This window comes from Sturnus vulgaris, chromosome 1 (assembly GCF_052056855.1).
Source record: "Sturnus vulgaris isolate bStuVul1 chromosome 1, bStuVul1.hap1, whole genome shotgun sequence".
Lineage (NCBI taxonomy): Eukaryota > Metazoa > Chordata > Aves > Passeriformes > Sturnidae > Sturnus > Sturnus vulgaris.
The window spans coordinates 131,886,980-131,901,007 of record NC_142243.1 but is presented as its reverse complement, the minus strand read 5'-3'; the positions used below and the strand labels follow the sequence as shown (position 1 = coordinate 131,901,007).

Genomic DNA, 14,028 nt, shown 5'->3' with positions numbered 1-14,028 from the left:
CCACTGAACTCTGTTAAAGTCTCAATTTCCTAAGCTCATATTAAGCTCATACCTGCTTTTTGCCAACACCTCTGATGGTGATGCTTTAAGCCTAACCACTCATTTGCAACCATACTGCATGGAATGTTGCATGCCTTTTATAAAAATTACCTTAAAGTTGTCCACTTGCTGTGTTTATGGCAAAGTAGTATCATGTCATAAAATAATAAATGACATGTCTAGAGTAATTTTTGCACAGGAGATGCACAAATCACTGGTCATTTTCCTTTTACCACAATGATGGTCAGATTTCAATCAGCAGCATATGAAGAAAATATGTTTAAAATTATATTTATATTCCTTCCACATGCTGACCAAGAGAGAAATTACCCCTCTGTATGAGTGTATAATGACTCAGGATAATAAATGGAATTATTGATGCCCTATTACTATACCCATTCCTGCTAGTTGTCTATCAAGTTTTCCAAATCTCTTCCTACAAACAGTTAAAGTAAGATGAAGGTTCATCTTTTGTTCATTCACACATGTGCATAACAAATTCCATACTCTTACAAAGAGACAAATAGTGCATATAATAAAATGTTAGCTCATGAAGTAACCCATGTCTTTCACTGAACTCACATGAAAAAATGCCAGTGGTCCTGACATATATGGCACTTTCATTCCCAGCAGATACTTCACTTGTGAGGTCACAACGTGTGTAGCTGCTCCTGTTGTCATCGCGCTGATCACGGGTTCTGTCAACAAGAAAGTGGCACTGCCCAACTGCAGTGTGAACATTGCTACCTAAAAGGCAAACGCAGGAGGATCACCAGTTATTACATAAAAATGCAGCTTCTTGGTGATAGGACAATGAATCAGAGTCCTTTTAATAAGTTATAAGGTAAATGAGCTAAAGATACAAAGCACAAGTCCTTTGGAAGGCAAATACAGCTGAAAATGGAACCCACTGAAGATGGAATGAAGTCCTGTGGGTTTACCTGCACTATTTTACTCACCGGTTTACCAGACTCTAACACAGGTTTAATAACAAAAGCAGACTCAGAGAAACTCTAAAATATTCACTCCTGCTCAAATACATGAGCACAATAAACACCATAAATACATCAACTCAACACTGCAACAAAAAGTGCAGCAACTCAAAAAGTGAGGCTGGTTCTGACACTCATTCCTGCTCCACTCCTATCCAGCCTAAATGGGCCAAGAACCATATCTTGGCCTGTTGGAGTCAGTAAGCCAGGAGTCTCTCTGATTTCTTCAGAGAGAAATCAGAGTGCAGGGATTGAATTAAAGTCTTTGAATGGAATGAGTAAGTGAATAGATGGAGTGAATAAATAAGTAAGTAAATGGAATAAGTTTTAAGTGCTTTTAGTGAGTAAAAGGTCTTAGATGCCTGAGAAGTAGTACATGTTCTAGTGAAGGTTGAAAAACATACTAGTGTTTTCTTAGAGGCTCCAAGTACCTCACTTCAGACATAATAGAGTTAGAGTTAAGAATATTGCCTACATTTTTCAGTTAGAACAAGACAGGCCATGAACGTAGTCTATACGTAGCCTGGCGTGCTAAGAAACCAGAATTCTAATAGGTTAAGAAGTAGTGGTCCGAGTTTGTGTCTTAGCTACTTGGAAAGTTTCTATAAAAGAACATGCATCAGGGGGAGCTGGTGCTCTATGCCATGGCTTTATGCCATGTGCATTTTGCCATTGCATTTTGCCACTGCAGCTTGGCCATTGCTTTATGCCATTGCTTTGCTTTGCTTTGTTTTTGCTTTTGAGACTGATGTGCTTCTGCAATAAATAACTTTATAGCAACTATTAGCTGCTTCGCTTTCTACACAAAAGAAGAATAGGCCTGACAGTGTGGGTGCCAGAGGCACCCAGAGGTTCCCCAAAACCTCACATTGGTCCAGCTTTCTCATTGCCATAATGTCACTATCAGGATTCCCAACATTAGTAATTTCAACAGATACCAAATTTGTGACGTTCTATAGAGACTCTTGTGGTGAGCCCTCTAATCCAGAAATTTAAACAACAGCAGGATCTACAACAATTGTAGGTGTTGTTGTGTTCAACTGTTTGCTCCCCTTATCCTGGACTTCAAACATTATTTCTCTCCAAAGTATGAGCTTTGACAACTCTTAATTCATTGAACAAAGTTGTTACATGACTGCAGCTGTTACTGCAGTTTACTTAACACTTTATGGTTTTCTGATCCACATTATTACACTGACGTTATCTCCCCTCTCAATGAGTTTTGCAGTTTCTTTCCTCTATGGTCTTTTGCATTTGCCGTTCTTCTGCCTGAAAAGTTGCATGCTCTTGGCTCAGAGTTGTTTGTTACAATGCTTTCTAAGAGGTTCATTTTGTGTTTACCTTACTAAATATCATCATTTTGGAATATATCACAGTCTCCCTTGCTTTTTTTTTAAATTTTGTTTTGTTTTCTTTTTTTTCTGAAGCTAAACTATCATTTCCAGATGTTATCATTCTTTATGCCTAAACACCATTCATGTTCTCACCATAAAACTCACCTGTATGCAGTGAGCTTTGGGCATAGTACCACAAAAGAAACAAAAAAATCAAAATAAGTGGGTTTTAATTCACCATAAAACCTCTAGTGAGCAATATCCTCGTCCATTTGAGAGATTAAATCTGAGAATTTTCTTCTACTTCCCACTAATAGCATGTAAATTGCTCTTTACTATGAGCAATTGGAACATTGATTGCCATTCAGGATTGGACTCCAATAATGCTAATTACTGTACACCCTCAGTGAGTAGTAATTTAGTTATTCAGGCCTAAAACTGATAATTACTAATTTCAGATATTTTGTTTAGCTATTTGTTCTAACAGTGTGTCTACTAATATATTTAAAACATTGTTCACAGTAGCAAAGTTCAATAAGAATTAAATTCTTCCTTCCCTAGTGACTTTTGTTTGTTTTCTAAGATTGGTTTCTATTGTCTGAATGTGAAATTTCTAACTGTGTAATAGCTTCGTTTCCAGGAAATTGGATGTTTATTTAGCCATGGAATCAAAACCACAGAGACAATTCTGTGTACTACATAATATCACAGAGAAGTATTAGCTACTATTAGCATTTCAGGGAACGTTATTATTGTGAGTTACAGCAAAATGATTGCTGAGCTTGGAAACTTCAGCATCACTTTCAGATCTACTTTTTGGTTTTTTACTTTTTTTTAAATCTTGAACATTTTAAGAGGATGCTTCACAGGTGCTAACTAAAAGAACACATTTCAAACACAGTTTTTGTTGATTGCATGTAACTCTAGGCTCTGTAAAATACATGCAAACCATGAGTATGGTTTCAGTTAGACAATTTCTGTAGCCACTCAGTTAAACAAGCAGCAGCCTACACTTGCTGCCTTCTCCATACTGCAGAAGGAAGGTCAGGACTTTCAGAAACAAAGGCAGCACTTCATAAGCATGAACATCCTACTCTTCATTTCCATGATAGTTAAATAAATACGATGTGCACCCATATAGCTTCTATGGAGAAGATCTGAAAATGAAGCAACCAGAATGGGAAACGTTCTGGGTGGAGGGTGAGAATTTCAGCATAAACTGGTATGGGAACTCATGTTGTCCTTGCAACATGAGTAATGCACAGAAACTGCTTGGATCATGAGGAGGAAAAAAGTTTTGAAACAAGCTTCCCAAATCTAGTTGTGTGTGAGTTTTTTTGACAGATAAAATTATTAGCATTTACACAGGCCCAGATTGACTTTACAATTCACCCTCCATGCTGGGCTACAGCCATTTAAGCTTGGCTGCCATTGCATTTTGAATAAACACCATTTGAAATTTAGCTAAGCTGACAGCACTCAATTGCATTATATTGCATTATGTCATAAAATCTTTCACCCAGTAACACTTACTAAACTGTAGAAAGTTCAATGTTCTTAAAGAAATGTCTAAAAATCTGCTTTATCTTGGCTATTGGTTGTGACGTTCAGTTTTTCAGGTCTTCCACTTTATTTTCTGGTATATTTTATGATTTCTTTTGATTCCTGATGCAGACAAACTACAGAGAAAACTGACAGTAAAGTACTAGAACAAAAAAAAAAACACAAAAAGAAAACCAAATATTTTTTCTTATTATTATTTGCCATAATACTGATATTTTCTTTAACTGTAATAGAAACAAAATTTTAATATTATTTTAGAATTTTTAACTTTCAAGAACGTAGTTCGTAGAGGATAAAAAGCAGATTTCAAGGAAAGAATATGCACAGTATAAAAATGGTTTGAAAGGCACTTGGCTATTGTTTGTGTGGCATTTTCAGTATGTAATACCATGTAAAAAGGCTCATTAAGAAATAACTTTCTTGAGATGAATTTTGCTTTTGCCAGGTATATGTCCTTGAAAAAAAACATGTAAATGAAATCAAGACCTTTCAGAGAAAAGAAAAAACAATGTAAGAGAAAGAGAGGGAAAGCAGCAGCCTTGAGTTAATGCACAGTAAAGGAGAAAAGATTATGGAAACAAGGTATACAATGAAGTGATCAGACAGAAGTGGTGGAAGGTGATTTCTAAAAAAAAAAAAAGTAAGAAAAAAAGAAGTAAATTTCAAATTGGAAGAAAGAGAATACAAAAGGAACCTTTTCTTGCATCTGTCTTTACTGCTCCATAATTTTACTGTGACAAGTAGAAGAGAATGGGAATTTAGCCATAAGAAAAATGAGCAATTGCAAAAAGCAAAGCCCTTTATGTTCATTAATTCAGAACCTTTGGTTCTTGTCCACTTTCAATACTTTCTTCCCATGACAACATGCTCACTTTATTATTATTATTAAAATTCCATTCAACTTGTAGTCAATTTAACTTCATGGCCAATAAAAATTTTTATCACTTAACAGCTCTTTGGAAATCACTAATGTCAAATTTTCTGTCCACAGAAATCAAAAGACTGATATCATGTTACCTGCTGCACAGATTCAGCTTTGGAGAATGAATTTTAAACCCCCCAAAACTCCAGTGTACTGGAAGGGGTTTTTCACTGTTATTTACAGCAGACAAAGGGGTGGTGGTGGTGCCTTTTCTGATCATTTGCTGCATGGGCTGGGTCGATGAGGGCAGACATGGGGAACATCTCTTGGAGGGACAGCACAGACTGTGAGCCTCTCATTTAGCACATTTCATCAGTTACCTCAAAATCTAACGCTGCGAAAGTGAAGACATCTATGCACCCTCTGGAGACAGCAGTCAGACACAGTTCAGCTTGGCTGAGTTGCCAATTTAAAACTCTCCATGGCCTGTTTCAATAGAAATCCAAGTGTCAGACCACGAGCTTTTGGTCTTCTGAGCTGCAGCTCTTATGTTCATTCTGTCTTGAGAGTGACTGGTAACTTCTGATGGTGTGCAGAGTGAACTTTCCCCATTCCAGGACCTAAAAATGTCTTTTTTATGGTCTTTCTGTACTAACACAAGCATGCTCTACCATTATTGTGGGAACCAGAACTCCCACCCAGCCTACTTGTAGTTTCCAAAATACAGAATATGAGCCTGCATTAAGGTATTTCCACTGTAAAAGAAAAATGAACGTTTTTCCTGATTATCACTGTATAATAGACTCATGATTTTACCTCATGCAGAGCTATGTGTAACAGAATAGTGCAGCATCATTTTTCCCACAGGGTAATAGAGATTTGGACAAGAATATTGCCTTACAAAAACACCCTTCTTATTCAAATGTGCTCCTTTGCTATTAAGCAAATTGATAATAGACTGTGTAAATTTGTTGTCCTGAAAACCAGAAACATTTTTATTTCCAACACTGTATATCAGCAACTAATTACATGCTAGATTTTAAAATAAAATAGATGAAAATTCACTAATAAAATGTTACAAGATTGGAATGCAATGAGCAGCTATTTCTCCTTTACATAAGCATAGGCCAACTGAAGTCTGTAACACTGTGGTCTTAAGAGAACTAAGGTTTTTCCCCTAGGGTATTTTTTTTTCACAGTTTGATCTGCAAGGAGCTTTCCCCTATTTATTCAGAAAAATCTTAATCTTGAATTTCAGTTTAATATGCTGAGATTATTTTAGAGACATACATTTGTGCAAGCATTCTTTCACATATAATATATTAATAGGAAAAAAAGTCTTACCCAAAAGCTCTTTTAAGGATTTTTTTAATGTTATAAGGTCAGCATGCAATTTTAATTACAAAATTAATCCATAGGTGTCTGTTATGTTCCATCATTTTCTCTCCCCATCAATACCTCCAAGGCATTTAATATCAGGGAAGAATTCTATTAATTTGATTTGTTTTCCATGCTCTGTTTATCTTTATAGAGTAGCAACTACACAAACATTAAAAAAAATCTTCATTATGCCTTCCATTCTGCTTTTAAAAATGAAATGATGACTGCATTATATTAAATTGTTTTGGTAATTACAGTTCCTATTTTATGTTTACTTATTTTCTATTTTAATATTATTTTATCTTCATCAGAACACCTTTTAAGATAACTAAATATCTTTCCTCTTTTATGAACACTTCCTCAAACATTAAATTTCAGTAGTTTAAAACACTGAAATTTATTACTTTGAGAAAAAATTAAGCAGCTAAGCCCCAAATTTTAATTGTGCTAAGCTCTACCTATACTTGTCTTATGATCAGAAAACAGTTTTAATTTATTTCATGTCTAGATGGCACTGAAATTCACAGAGCCTGCTCAGAGTTTGCCTCACACACAAATGCACAGTTGTGGTCTGCACTAAACACAAACTAGGCAACAGCAGTTCATCTCAAAAGCATCTCCCCCCGCCTTCCCTCCATTAATCACTATTTTGTATGTTCTCCCTTTTATTTTAGCATTATTTGACAATTAGAGTACTTAACCAAGCTACTGGAAAAATAGCATCAAATTGCTTTTTAGGCCAAGGGTGTTCAGCTCTTTACCTACTCTTCCCAAGAAGGAAACTCCTGTTTTGGCAAGGGCTTTTCATCCTTCATCTGGAGGCTGCCCAAGGTATGGATTAGTCACAGCATCTGTTGTTTTTGTGCAATTAGTGGCTGATTAGAGAACTGCATTTTGACTGTTTTTCAGAAAAATTCAAGTCCTATAGTAGATAACAGCAGTTCTGCTCCCTTCCCAGAGCAGTACCATCCCAAATACCAGCTACATGGAAGATGCAACTCCTTTCTGTGTTTCAAGACGTCTTCAATGAAAAGCTGTTGCCTCAAAATGCATCACACAATTCTTCTTGTCCCAGAACATGCATTAACTCCAGTTAATTTCTAATCTAATCTGATTGATAGAAGAAGGTGACTGACTTAGCTCTCCATTAAGAGCAAGATGTGCCCTGTCACCTTATCTGGGGTTTGCAGTAACTATTAGTTGGGAGATTGGAATCTTGATGAGAAACATAGATCCCCACACTTAACAGCACCCGGGAAGATGGCAAAGTTTAATCTCAGCCTTGATCAGGACTTTCACCTGAATATCACAGTATTTGTAACTTCAAGGCACTTCTTTAGGAAATAACTACTTTACTCTGGTCTCCAACCATTAAACTCACATAAAGGACTAGTGCAGCATGACAAGCACCAGCTGTGTTAGTATGATTCTAATGCAAGTGACATTATTGACCTGGGAGAGGAGCACATGCACCTGGCACAGTTCCCTGCCAGACCTGCTCTGAAGATGCAGAGAGGATTTACCAGTTCTTCTCATTCCATGAAAAAGCAGAACTTTTTAGGCTGAAAGAATAAGTTAGAGGTCTAGAGGACTCACACACCTAATGGGATTCTGCAGCCACCAAGCAAAATAATTTCTGCATTGAATTTTGAAGTTACATCAAATGAGTGCAGGTACCAGCTTCCCACATGAGGTATTTTGCCTCTCTGGGGATGACATAGGAGATTTCCAAACTGTGAGCACAGGACTCCTGCATGAGGAGCTTCATTCATGCTCTGCTGTTGCGAGCACCCTGTGTAAGATGCAGTGCTGTGCTGCATGTGCTGGTGCATTGGGACAGCGTGTGCAGGTACAGCCAGGCACAATCTGCACCAGCTCTGCTTTCTTGTGCTGTCTGCAGGCTGTCCCTCATGCTCCTACCCCAAGTCATAATCCAGTACAAGAATCCGCATCATAAACCAGTAAAAGAATAATAAAAAATGAAACAGAAATAACTGCTTCCTGATATTTCCTACTGACTAACACAAGTAAATGTCCCAGTTCCTGCCAAGCACGTGGGCTACTGAAGATCCCATTCTGGGCTCCTTTGCTCATCCTCTGCATGGGAAAGGGATCCAAAGCACCAAGTGGAGAGGTCTGGGTTTCTTTCAGGAGCCCAGGTACCCAGGAGGTGTTGCAATATCACATGCTGGAACATTACTTGTATTTTAATATTTACAAGGAAAGAGGGAAGCCTTCATTGAAGATCTAAGAAACTGGCAATGGATAAAGAAACTTGGCCCTTTTAGCCAGAATAATAAAAAAGAAGAAATTTAAAAGACCTCTGATCATTTAAATAAACTTCAGAGAATCATCTGAAGACATCTGTTTTGCCATTTCACTTTAATGGTGGGTATGTGAACTCTAAAGTGAATTTAAAGTTTTCCCTACTGTTTTTAATCATTGGATAGTCTTGCTTTTCAAGCCAAGGGCAACAGAAAGCCTCAGGAATATGTCAGTGCTTACTACGAGCTGATTCATGTTTGTTGCTGAAGGAGAAGGAAAGGGACACCAACTGCGAGTATTATAGTAGAGCTGACTGAATGTGGTTTTGCTTCATGTTGTAAAACACTGGGAACATGTATACAAATAATTACTACATCTCAACAAAGGAGTAGCAAATTCTTAAAGCATATTAATTTCATCATTTATGACCATTGAAGCAGATGTTTTCATTAGTTTTTCTCAGAGAAGAATAAAAAGTATTACAAAAGTCATAGCTGTCACAAAGGCAGTATTATCGGTAGCATAGAGAAAATGTGATCACCACCAACCTGAATGATTCCTCCTAGAAATGAAACTGCTGCTGCAACTCCAATCCTCTGCATTTCAAATTCTGACAAACCCAAAATTCCTGAATTATTGTTTGCAGTGAAATTAGTTCTGACTGAAGGAACAAGACGCTCAACTGCATTGGCAGATATTAAGGAAGTTAAAGCAAAAGTTCCTGTAAAAAAAGCCACACATTAATCACGAATAATTGGATATCTGTCTGTACTCATCACTCATGGTCTCTTTTTCAAAACAGCCATAATGAGTAAAAGTGCCATTTTGTACATTCCTGTCAACATAAGAACAATTTTTAAGGTAATTTTTCTATGTAGCACACATTTCTTCCCATAAAATACCATTTATACAGACAAATTAAATGTAATTTTTTTTAGCAATTTCATTAAGACAGGTTTACAAAAGAGATTCAAATGCAACAATTTACAATTATTTCAAGTTATCAGAAATGCTTTTCTCTCACCCTGGTTGTGATCAAGTAGCTATTTGTCTGAGAATCCTGTGTTCACCATTCAAATTTCTAGGGCAATTAGTTCACACTATATGTGTAGTACCCAGCCCATTAAATAGTACCCAGCACTCTAATAAATGGAGGCAAATTATGAGAAAAACATTTATTTACTGAGAGAGGTAAAGCACATTTAATGACACAAAGATAAATGAGGATGACAATTCACCACTGAAAGAAACAAACATGCAGAGCTATTAGAGCATAAGAATATCTTGCTATGTCAGAGCACTGGCCCATCTTGCCCAGCACTCTGCCTCCAGCTGTGCTAGTCAGAGGTGTTACCCAGGGAAAGCACACAAACCTGGCCATTTTCTGTGGGCCATTGCCCTTACTGCCAGCACCCACAGCTGCTGTGTTAGACAGGTACTTCCTTAGCTGGCCTTTCTTGATTTTATGTGTGGACTAGCATTCATGGATTTGTCAAAGATTTGTCTGAACCTGCTGGTAATTTCTCCTTCCACAATGTCCTCTGAGAGCAGGTTGTGAAAGTTCAGCATCTGCTGTACTGTTTTCTTTAATCTATACTTTAAAACTCTTTTAAAGGAGTTTCTCTCTGAACTCGCCTTTTTTTTTCTACTGCTGCAGGACCTGGTGAACACAGTCCTGCCCTCAGAGTAAAGCCCACAGCATGAATTCCTCAGGAACCCACCAGGGATGCCTGAAACATGACCATGAGGTCCAGTTTTTTGCTTCATATCTTTCAACCTGCTAATAATTAATAAAAGGACTTTTCTTCTATCACAAGGACAACTTAGTTTCTTTAGTAACCTTTGGTGTGGAACCTTATCAGTAGCTGTTTGACCATTCTGATATCTTATATTCAAAGTATATCCCTTCTCCATGCACTTGTTGACATTCGTACAGTAGCCTAGAAGTTAGCGAGGTAGGGTTTTCCTTTACAGAAGTCACATTAACTCTTCTCCAACAGAGTCTAATTATGCTTTTTTTTCCTTCTCCATCCCTGGAAGTGTTCAAGGCCAGGTTGGATGGAGCTCTGAGCAACTTGACCTAGTGGAAAGTGTCCCTGACCATGGCAGAGGGGTTGGAATTAGATCTTTAAGGTTCCTTCCAAATCTGGCCATTCTATGGCTCTAAGATGTTTGCATAAAATTAAATTTGAAAACAGTTTACTTGAAATTCTATCTTAAATCAAGGACTTGTATGTGTTATTTATGGCAGCTAAAGCTGTCTCAGAGGATGGCTCAAAATCAATTATGTTAATAATAATCAAGAAAAAGGTGTATGTGTATGTTGCTCAGGTGATAAATCTTTTGAAGTAGATCAGCTATTTCAAAGAAGAGGCATTTCAAGTGAATAAAAGTTAACAGAACAGAGCCATTGATGGATTTTCCTTTTCATATTAACATGACTGCCTTCACTAACAAAGGACACTTCTACAACCTGTGTACAATGGGGAGCATCACAGATCTTACAGAAAATTCTGGTAAGTGAAGAGACTGTCTCCAGTGTCCATAAGGAATTATGGAGCATTTGAGGCAGGCAGTATAGCTCCTACACACTCAGCTACACACCAAGATGCCTTAACTGAGGCTGGGGAAAGAAGTGCATGAGACCTTCCTTCTGAAAAGATCAACAATACATGTCACTCAAAGTTATAAATTTAAAAAAAATTCCATGTGTGCATGAAAACTCTTTTGTTGCCATTTTTTTTTTTTTACTTGAGATTAAATTTTGAAATAGAATTATGAATGGAAAGAGTTTCCACACCAAGGACCATGCAGAAATCTGCAGACATGAAGCTGTGGAACTCAGCAAGTGATTCTGTGAGCAGTATTCCCTCCCAAGGATAAAACATCAGACTTAACATCTTGTACTTACCTATTTTATCATCTGTTTTCATTACTAGAATTTATGTCAGCCAGATGCTTACTTATCTTTCCTACATATGATGGATTCTTGTCTTCCTAATAATCTTACACCAACAAACTTCTGACAATACACTTCCAAATTTTTTAGGTTTGAAACAGCTTTCTAATATAGGCTAAAGTTTTAATCTATCTGTATGCAAGAGTCAGAATTATTTTCCGCCTTTTTTTGGAATGCTTCCCTTTTAACATGAGTTGAGTACAGTCTCTTACTCATTACAGCATTAGGACACTAACACATCCACAGATCCTTTTTGGACATCAAAAGGCTCAAATACTTTCTGTACATATAGGAAAAACAAACTTTCAGCTTTCCTTTTTCTCTAAGACAATTTATAGCTGTTCATGATTTTATTTTTTATAATGTAACATTTTTGATCAAAAAGAGTGCTCAAAATGTATTGCTAACTTCTTAGTAGAACGTCACATACACTTGTGCAATCAAACTCTGTGGAGTTCATTTTGAGTGCGGACTCAAAATGCCCAGAACCATCTTTTCTCCTTTCAGGAGATTTTCTCCTCTTCAAGGAAGAGATACTTCCTCCCTGCTTAAATCTTCTAACAGCCACAGGGGCTGCTTCCCTTTATCCAGCCATGCTGTGTATTGCTATTCATCCTTCTTGCAAACTTCAGGGACCATCAAGTGCCCACTTCTGCACAGCAAAGAATTTGTGGTTCAATGTAATGAGTATTATTTCCAGCTGCCCTCTGTAATTTGATTTCTTTGGGCTCAGAAACAGAGCATTCATCAACCTATTAGGAGCACAAAGCCATTCAATTCTTCAGCTGCTGAGGATAAACAAGTAACTCATGACTCCCAGAGCAGCCAGGCAGCATCTTTCACTATCTACCCAGCTTCTCTGCAAGAGGACAAGAGTCCTTATTGGGAGAGTCTCTAACTTTAATATAATAGCAGGTAATGGGCTCAGAAGGTCGTTTTGTTGGTTTTTTTTTCCTGAGAAATGCAGGATTTGTGTTTTAGACAGGTGAGAAATTATGTGTGTTTTCTATGGTTTAAGAGGCAGTCAAACCTTTTTCATTTCCATTTACATACATCTTGTTGGCAGAGCCCTTTGTTAAACTCTTAGCCTGAAGCAGATTTCTAAAGCAGAGTTAAAATACAAAAGCTCTTACTAAATTACATTTACAAAGGAAGTGTCAGTGCAATATTTAATTATAATGGCAGAAGTAACTCCAATATATTCTTAATGAGGCTCTTTAAAGTACTTTAACTGACAAAAAATAGTTGTAAAGAGAAGCACAAAAACATCTTATTTCTGTTTAATAGTACATAATTTTCCTTCCGTTGACCTTTAAACAAAAATAAATTTCAGTATCCAGTTCCTTCTTTTTGAAAATGACTTTAGCAAACACTTACCTGTTGCAACATGACGTCCCATTCCAAATATGGCATAAATAATGACAGGAAAGAAAGAGCCATATAAACCAAAAACTGGATGGACTGAAGACAGGACAGCAAAGGCCAGCCCTATAGAAAGTTAAAGAGAGTTACTTCACTGTATGAAAATAAAACTGTTCTGTTTGCTTTGTTGTTTTTTATTTTTATGAGGAAATGTCTACAATTTTATTAAGAGCAGGAAAAAACTCACCTTCTTTTATTAAAACCTAGAGTGTAAGTGAACTACTGTACACTAAGGATCAGAAATAACTGTGGAAGGTTTTTCATTTCATCATCAAAATCCACATATCCTTCCATGTTTCCAAGCTGTCTCCATCAGTGGTTCCAAGCCCCTTTTTAATAGCCAGGCCTCACAGGAGGAGGCAGCATTGTTTCACCCCCATCCTCACAAATATGGGTTTGAGACTGCCAGGTCTCCAGGCTGTGGGATGGTTATTTCTTACAAATAACTCAAAACCTGTAATTTTGGTTTGGATGGAGCCCCTTTCATCTGCTTTCTTAAACAAAAAAATATTTCAGATTACATCCTCTTTAGGTGCCTGAGGTTCTTAAGCCTTTAGATATTAACTTTTCTTTCATCATGTAAAGCTGTCAGTTCAGAAACAGAAAATATTTAACTTTCATGTTGAGGTGGAGGACGAATGGAATTGGTTCAGGTTTAACTTTATAGACTTACTAATTACCTTCATTGCCTAGCTATAGAGGACAGCATCCATCCTTTCATTAGAAAGTCTTGGGCAGGAACTCATCTTTCAACAGAGAAATCCCTGCAAAGCATCAGATTTGGTTGCTTTTCAAATTGAGATACCTAATACATCAATTCAGACTGCATTGTCTTCTTGCACATCATCAGCAGGAGAACAGAGCCCAGACTGTGCTTCAGATCAGCAGGCTCTGTGGCTATTCCACAACTCTTACTACTGGACACTGAGAGTAGGAGAACTTGCCTTGCACAGTTGCTCCATAAATTTGGGTGAATACCTCATCATGCAGTCTGGAAGAAAGGACTGGCCTGTGTAACACACAAAAAGCTTTTCTGAAGTCCATCTTCAACCTGAGTGTATTCACAAGCCCAGGGCAGACGTGTGTGCACTGGGAAATGACCATGTGTGGTCTGTGACAGAGGTGATTCACATCTGTGGAATGCAGTTGCCTTCTGTGTACATGTGAAATCCCCAAAGAAAACCAAACCTGTAGGATTAATTATTCTCTCTG

At 37.3% G+C, this 14,028-nt stretch overlaps 1 protein-coding gene across 6 annotated transcripts in view; it reads right to left on the bottom strand.

Moving 5' to 3' along the window:
* The window catches only part of SLC26A7 (solute carrier family 26 member 7), a 79,993-nt gene that overhangs the window by 45,592 nt on the left and 20,373 nt on the right, over positions 1-14,028 (bottom strand). For all 6 annotated transcript variants that reach the window (XR_015807944.1, XM_088177138.1, XM_088177144.1 and 3 more), the window contains 3 exons: positions 12,772-12,882; positions 8,984-9,156; positions 622-786 (listed from right to left, as the gene is read on the bottom strand). Coding sequence is in view for 5 of the 6 variants with exons in the window: in XM_088177138.1 (XP_088033264.1) it covers positions 622-786; positions 8,984-9,156; positions 12,772-12,882 (449 nt within the window). In the remaining variant the exon portion in view is untranslated. The remainder of the gene's footprint in view (positions 1-621; positions 787-8,983; positions 9,157-12,771; positions 12,883-14,028) is intronic.